The sequence below is a fragment of the Protobothrops mucrosquamatus genome, unplaced genomic scaffold (genome assembly GCF_001527695.2).
Source record: "Protobothrops mucrosquamatus isolate PMUCROS unplaced genomic scaffold, P.Mucros_1.0 scaffold_186, whole genome shotgun sequence".
NCBI classification, from domain to species: Eukaryota; Metazoa; Chordata; class Lepidosauria; order Squamata; family Viperidae; genus Protobothrops; species Protobothrops mucrosquamatus.
Window position 1 is genome coordinate 636,447 of NW_015386262.1, and position 8,608 is coordinate 645,054.

The 8,608-nt window shown below is 36.3% G+C and overlaps 1 protein-coding gene across 1 annotated transcript; it reads right to left on the minus strand.

Moving 5' to 3' along the window:
• Positions 1–686: 686 nt before the first annotated feature.
• Positions 687–7,922, minus strand: CUNH5orf15 (chromosome unknown C5orf15 homolog). The gene is made up of 3 exons (XM_015824159.1): positions 7,768–7,922; positions 3,630–4,204; positions 687–2,358 (listed from the first exon to the last, which is right to left on the minus strand). The coding sequence occupies exons 1-3, from the start codon at positions 7,904–7,906 to the stop codon at positions 2,227–2,229; spliced, it is 846 nt and encodes a 281-aa protein (XP_015679645.1). The 5' UTR covers positions 7,907–7,922; the 3' UTR covers positions 687–2,226.
• Positions 7,923–8,608: the final 686 nt, after the last annotated feature.

Here is an 8,608-nt window from a genome sequence, read left to right on the forward strand (position 1 = left end):
GCAAGGAAAGAACTGTCTAAAAATGTTAAGGATTTTCTTGCTATGTTATGAACTGTCAGATCCATATCTAAGGGATAATTGATGCTAAATAATACATTAATCCATGTTATTTGCACAGATCTATGGTTTCGTCACTATTCAGAGAAACAATGCTACAAGTATTGGAACTTGGAACTGACTGTCTCTCTACATGGTAGCTATTTATTTATTTATACAAACATGTATGTCCACAAACTTATTTCTCCTAAAGTTATCAAATCTATTTAAGCATTCCTTGCAAATTGAAGTGGCTTTCACATAAAAGTCTTCCAGGTGTTATTCTATCATTTGCCAGTTTTATCCTCCAGAAATGGTACTATGCTTGAAAATTTATCCAGGTTCTATTAAAAAAAAGGAATTGTTTCTTAATCTCCAGTGATCTATGGGACAAAATAAGCCTCACAATTCAAAAATAAAACTGTGACATAAACAGCTAACCTTCACCTTACTGAAATTCTAAACTGAAGCTTACAGTTAACTTGTCTCTTCCTTTAGTCACTTTTTTCCACTAAATTTTATGCTGCTCTAGGGTTAGTAGCAATTGTTGTTGTTGTTTTTAATTTTTATTTATAAAACAATTTAAAAAAAAACATTGGATTTGACGTGACATTCCAGTATATACATTCTTATCAGATTATATTGTTGTAGTGTTAAAACTTTTATGCAGTCATAGTGAAGAAAGTATTTTCTACAAGGTATTTTATACAAATCAAACTAGTTATAGGGTTTATTTGAAAGATCCTATTAAAAATGGGTCAAGTTCATAAGAATTCTGAAAGAAAATAGTCCTACGCATATTTCTGTATTTTACTTTCTCACATTTAAGAATATTAAATTAAGCTCTGTTACTTAATTTACTAACAGAAAGAATACCATGCTCACTGCAAATTTTCTCAGTCCAGAGTTTAAAAGTGTTCATAACATTGCATCACTTGAAAATAAGGTCATTAGTATTTACAGGTTTTTCAGCCCTATGGTAGTTACAATTCACAGACAATAGTATTTTTACAGTAAGTGAAACTGCTAACAAAATATTTTACAATTTATGTCAATCAATATAAACAGCAAAATATGCATTCAAAAAAATTGCAATCATATCAGTAATTTGTCACACACTTCAAGCAAAAGAAATTTTCAAAGGTAAAGAAAATGGTGCAGTATTCTCCAAAAATGGGCAGTTTCAAATCCTGGTTGTTTTTTTTAACTACCTGCAACTAATTACTATGTTGTATTTATCAATAAGTAATTTAAATTATTCGAATCAACATCCATAATAGTCAATTTGTACAATGTAATGTTCCATTCCTTTTACATTCGTATCTTTTTTATATCCATATATCCATACTATGTCAAATTTTTTCCAGAACTTTGGAGAGGCATAGAGAGGGAATAAAGAGAAAAAGGAATCAATTCTGCCATCCATGTTCATCTTGCACTTGTTGGCAGAATGACACCATTGGATGCAATCTTTGTTTTTCAGATTTACCTCCCTTCCACATTCAGATTTACCTAATACAAAGAAAGATATGCCTCCATAAACTTTACTTAACATGCTAAATGCATTTTTTGGCACTTTCTAGCCAGAAAAACTTTGTCTTCATTCTGAATGGTACTTTCTTCTAATACACTGCTAAGTGCTAAGAAAAACTAAGATCAGATTCATCAGACATCCTATTTCAGAATTGTGTAAGATCAATGAATCGGCAATTTGAATGTGAAAAAAAATCATACTCTTTTAAAACATATCTTTATGCAAATGTTTCAGAGAAGAAATATTAACACAATCTTTTAAGAAATCATTTGGCTAGAATTATATTGATACACTGTATGTAGTATTAAGCAGTTTGCATTAGGAGAGAAACAGACAATTATCCAAATAGGGAATCTGGTACATTCTTTAATATGCTGAATATTGATCAACTGGAAAAGTTGTAGCTAGGACTATTAACTGCTCCAGGCAGAGAATGCATGAAAAATAAATCAACTGATGAACAATAAGCTGTATATACAAAAATAATGAAGTCCAACTTCCACCTAAATAAACATTTACTTTGCATATCCTCATATAAGGCTAAAACTTTCCAAGTAAAAAGAGAACACGCACATAACTGTTTATGGCAATCATCCATATTATATTTTGAAAGGCAAAGAAAATTCTTAATTCTGCAAATTTGGGTCATGCTACTTTTAAAAAATATATTCATTGGTAATTTTTAATGAAGGCATAGCCTCATTCACATTTTGATCTAAACGTTGATATCCAACTGTTCTGGAACACAGACCATCTCGCCATCTTCTATTCTGAACCAACAAAATTATCTGAAAAGAAAAGATAATTTTAAAGTTAAAACATCTGCATGTTTAAAAAGATTTATAACAATATTTTCAGATTATTCTTTGCAAATTTTATATACTTTTCATCAAGTCTTCATATTCACGTCAGGTTCTTAATAACAAGGTTATTATCCTTGACTGATAGGTTTCATAGCATAATTACATAAAATATATTTTGCTTGATTTTGCCCATTTATGATTGAGCCAAAAATGATTTACAATAATTTTTCCTTATAAATCAGTGCCAGCTTTACACTTTTAAAGGACAAACCTGACATGCTGCAATTAAAGAAAAAGCAGAAATGAATGATAAACCCTGATACATATCCTTATGTCATTCAACAAGATCCCAATTATACTGAGACTATAACGATGGATAAACTACAATAGAAAATCCAATGTCCTATAAGTGAAACCGAGTGCAGATATGGAAGAAAGGATTTTTATTTCCATGGGTGCTGTACTTTTTAATTTGCCCTAGTCTAGGTTACATCTGTGAATCTAAAACCTAGTTAAATACACCACCAATAGCAGGTCTGATTAAAATTTTAAAAAAGCTTCAACAAAAGAATTTACTGTCTTCTTAACAAAGACTTGTATATTAGTACAGATATTGTAGAAAATATAACTACGGACAGAGGAAGACAAATCTCAGATTTAAATAGGTTTATAGACAAAATCTATTCTGCCACCTTGAAGTAGTTTTGTCATAAATCCACAATAAATAAAAGGAAGCTATGAACAGCAATGATACTTACATGTATCAGAAAAACAAATGTAAAATTTATGATAACATTTCACAATTTATGTAATATGTTAACCTGCACATTAATTCATAAAATGCTGGAACGTTTACTAGCTTTCTGCCTTAATATTTATTTTTCCTAGTTTGCTTAGACTTGTGTTTGTTGTTATTTTTGTAAAATATTAGAAATGCTGTGTAAAGATTAATTTCAAGCAGATTAACAGCCACTTGGAAATTCCAGGTGTTAAATTATCTCACTATTCTGCATTAGAAATCTATTTAATCTGAAATTTTCTGAAGTTTGCGACTTTGCATTTTATAATTTAGCGTATTCAACTTTTCTTAGCCCTTATTTTCCAGAATAATCAAGAAAATAAAAAAGATTTAATATCTGAGTATGAGATTTTCAGCTTATAAAATTTACCAATAAGCTAATTAACTCTCTAAATTTCAAAATAACAATATTCTAATATTAATATCAAACTGAAAATTGTTAAAAAGCCCATCCTACCTTTCTCTTATTGTGATATGTGATATAAACTATAGCAACCAAAAAGGCAAAAATAACAAGGTGAAAAAAGAAATGACTGTCATCTTCCAATCCTGAGACTGTAGTGTCCTTCATGTTATGAGCAAATGATTTTTTATTCTCGAAGTTTCCCATCCCTGAATCTTCTGCAAATTCTGACACATCTTGGTCATCTTGATTATTCTGAGAGTTAGAAGCTGCATCATAGATGACATAATCTTTAGGTTCTTTTGCTGTTGGTAGGGAACTAGTAAATATATTTCTGTCTGTCATGTCATATTCTTTGCTATCTGCATCTTCTGAAACATCAATATTTTGTTGATTAAGGCTAACAGTTTCTGAAGGTGACACAGGAGGCTGGACTACTTTATCTTCTACTAGAATGGGTGCATGTATAACAGAAGTATCAACTTTCAAAGAAGTTGCAAGCGTATCTTCATTTGTTTTATTCTGTATACTGTTCTCACTGGTTGCAGACATAACTGAGGATAAATTCTGGTTTTCATCCTTATGAATTGACTTAGCGTTCTGAGGTATTTCTGCTTTAGGTGTAGTATCTTGAAGAGGAAAAAATAAGAATAATTTAAAATCTTTAACAGATTATTTTACAGTATATAAGGATACACAAATTGATATGGTTTGAGGATTAACAATACCTCAGATGACAAAAATACATATATGCATACACACACACACACACACACACACACACACAAACGTATATACATATCTACATACACACATACATATATAAAAACTAACTATTGAGCAGCATGGAAATTTGTGAAAACAAGACACAGCTGCACAAGGCATTTTACCATATCAACACTATCTCATGGCTCATATGACATAGGTTGTATCTATATTACTATTAGCATTGCTTCTAGTTAAATGGTTACAACTTGATCCACACATAATTCATTGGTGGTTTGTATGACCCCACCTATAATGACATACCGTGTTTCCCTGAAAGTAAGCCCTAGCTTGATTTTTTGGGGGGTGGGCCTAATATAAGCCCTACCCCAAAAATAAGCCCTAGTTTTGGGGCGATCTACATGCCTAAAAATCAAGCTAGGGTGGGGTAGAGATTTCCATTGCAGCCAGGCTTCCCGTGGATCGACACTTGCTTCGCCCACTTCTTCTGCAGTTGAAGGAGCAGCTTCATTCTGTAGCTGAGATAGAGCTCCCGCCTGCATTTCACAGTCAGAGGCCTTTCCGGAAGACCTTTGCAGCCAAGAACCGAGCTATGGATTCCAATTTTTCTTTCCCAGAGAGCAAAAAGACAGCTAAGCTTGGAGTTTTTGGTATTCAGGAAAAGGACAAAGGCAGACCCTCCCTAGCAATCCAGTGTCTATTATTTTAAATGGGAACTTCCTCAAACCTAGGAATAGGTTTGGTTGCCTTAATCACTGTATGCCTTAATGACACAAATTGTGGAATGAAAAGGAAAAACAATGTCTATGTTAGTTCTCCTGGATCCTAGTGATTGTTAATAACAGGAGCTGGATTACTGTATCCATTAGGTTGGGTTGGTTTTATGGGCAGGAATATATTATCCATCCAATTTTATGTTGAGCTGAGGGATTCTTATTTTTGTGTTCTGACCTTTGTTCTGTAAAGCAGCACAAAGTTTCAATCTATCCCATGCTCCATGTATACTGGAATTCAAGTGTGTAGTATCTCAAATATATAAAAATAGTTTTAATTTATTAACATCAGAGAGACTGTGAAAGTCTTGAACGGATGGTTTTAAGATCAATGATAGAATTCAAACTGGAACTTAATATAATAAATAGTCATTCTTGAGTTAGAAAATCTGCTGATTATAAAGTGTACCAAATAAACATAAACAGAAGATTTATCACTATGGAAACACAAGTCATGACAGAAACTCTATATGTCTTTCATCAAATTAATGCGATTTTAGCTATGGCCTTAAATTAGGAAAGTGGACCTGGTCTTGCTGCACCTTGCTATATTCAAATTTGGTTAGTATAAAGTATATAGAACTACTTTTAAGGATGATTCCAAGACTTCAGCTAGGAAATATTTATATGTTCTGAAGAAAAACCAAAATATACTAGTCTTGAGCCATAATAATTAAGGTTTAATCTTACTGGACTTTGGCTACTACATAATATACATGCTGCAGTTAGGAACTCCAGTACTGCGCTAATTGTCAGTACATTTCTGCTCCTAATTCAAATCCTGACTTTGAACAGTAGTGTTGCCTAATGCAATACTGGTGAACCTATAACTCACACACCAGTGTTCACCAAACCCGACAACTATTCTTTGAAATCATACTCCATTACTGCACAATTTTTGGAGGCTGTCAAAGCCGCACAAGAATGGAGTTGTGTGCTTGCACAGCCTCTCAACCCTCTGAAAATGAGTTCTCATATTTCATTTTTTAAATTATTCGATGCTTCTTTATATAATACATAGCACCACACAAGATTAGGCTCTATCTTTTTTTAAAAAAATAATAATAAATCTATAAAGAATTGGTTTACTTTTGTTCAGGAGTGTTGGGGAGGGTGATATGCTAGCAGAGTCAAGTTAGGCATTTTCCAAATTTTTTGACAAGCCCAAAAGGTTTGCCATCACTGGTTAGCATCAGGCTAGAAGCCAGGAGACTGAGTTCTAGTCCTGCCTCAGGCATGAAAACCGGCTGTATGACTTTGGGCCAGTCATTCACTCTCAGACTAACTTATAACACAGGGTTGTTGTTTTAGGGAAAATAGGAGGAAGAAGTACAGTATTAGGTACACTCACTGCCTTGAGTTATTTATAAAAATAATAAAGGTGGGATAAAAAAAATCTATAAAAGTTATTTGAAAAATTGCTTACATTCATATGAGCCTGTTTGTGTTTAACATCAATTATGAATAGGCTGCTCATGAGTCTACCATTAAGATCAGTACAAATGGCATCACTCTACTAAACTGCCTTATGACTGCTTTTAGAAATTATTCTATTTTTCAATTTGTAGTTTTAAAGATTTTTTCTTAATGGGTACTTAAATTGTACTGGAATCTGCTCTTATCTACAATTATATTTAATAATATTATATTTCTTTATCATGTTATCCTATAAATTGCTTTGAGAAGTGCATATTCTTGAAAGATAGCCAGGAAATGGATAAATGTGTCCAACAGGATTGCCAAGCTACCCTTTATTCTTGAAATAGGTTCACTAACCAAACTTCCAATGCCCAAATATGCGTAATATCAACACAAGAACTATTCATAAATTGTATAATTATTCTATGAACTATTCTTTCCATGAATTAAGAATACATGGAAGTTGCCCTCTTTTCCTTTCCAGAAACCCAGCCATTTAATTTGCCTCAAAACTAAACAGTATTACAGCTTAGGTGCATGTGTGTATAAACACACACACGTATTACTCAAAAGGACGGTTAGAATTCCAGTAAAGTCATGCAATTCTCTCCGTTACACAACTACGGAGCGAAGACAGGCAGCAGTTGCACCAAAAGAGGAAGCAGCATACATACGTGCACATACATGCATGCATATACACAGTGTATAGGTATGTAGAAAGTTTGAGAAAGAGAGAAATGTTAAACACAGCCTTTCTTTCAGAGGTTGTACAGTCCTTTATACAGAACGTGTTAATTAGGCGGGAGCCAGGCTTAGGGCCACCCAGACAGACCGACCAATCCGAACCAACAAAAAGCAAGAAAGCGCCACTTTTCATCCCCCGAAATCTCCTCCAAAGCCCGAGAGGCCTCCATTCCCGGCAACGCCGAGATTCACCGGTTGAGGAGGAACAAAAGAGGCAGAGGCCCTTCCGTATGTACCGAGGCACAAGCTCCATCATCCCCAACCAGAACGGCCACTCCGCCGGGCTGTGGACGATAGGGCCGGGCGTGATCCAACCCGTCTACGCGGGTGCGCCGGAAAGAAGCAGGTTGCCCAAGGCTTATAAGAAAGGGAAGCAGATGGGACAGCGGCGCGGCCGCTGCGTGATTTTATTCCAGCCAATCTTCCCAGCCGACCCCGGAACTCGCCGCTTTCTCCATCAGCACTTCGCGCACGCCGTTTATCCACCTTGCCCGCCTCGCCGAGCGAGCGAGCGAGCGATCGCGGCTCACCGTCTGGAAGCTGGGCTCGAAGCGGAAAGGCCAGGAGCAAAAGAAAAAGCGACGTTCGCGCCAAGGACGACAGTGACGGCGCCTCCCCCATCGCGGTACACTTCGCTCTCCGCTCGGTGGCCGCCATGGCTGCCGCCATACCGTCGCCGGGGGACGTGGCCTCGAACAGACCCGCCCCGCCGCTTTGCTAGGCAACTGCGTTCGGCAGGAGGGGAAGTCTCTGACGAAACGGGCTCTCCTCCGCTGAGTTGGTTACGCTCCTCGCCCAACCTTCACTTCCTACGAAGGTGTATATATATATGTACGATGTCGTGCATAAAGCGGGGCCTCGTCTGAATAGGCACTTCCGGGTTTCCTCTGCAAGAATCTCTATTAGAAAAGGAAACTCGGTATGTGTCATTCTTCACGTTTCCATCTCTCACAGATTCTAATCTAATAGAAATCCGAAATCACCGAAGGGGCCGGGTATTTTTTTTCGGATTTGATGGTACAATATTGTACGCACTCTACGCTATTTGCCTTGGAAAGTAAAATGTGCGGTTCTTGGTGTTCTCTGAGCTTGTTTCCTTGCAGATGCTTTATTACCCAAACTAGGTAACACCATCAGTGCTAGTAGGGTATAGGGCAGGGGTAGGCAACCTTGGCTCTTTTATGACTCGTGGACTTCAACTCCCAGAATTCCTGAGCCAGCCACGAGTCATAAAAGAGCCAAGGTTGCCTACCCCTGGCATAGGGCAGTGATGGCGAACCTTTTAGAGACCGAGTGCCCAAACTGCAACCCAAAACCCACTTACGTATCGTCCTGTGCCGGGTGGGCGTGGCCCATTGGGTGGGCGTGGCT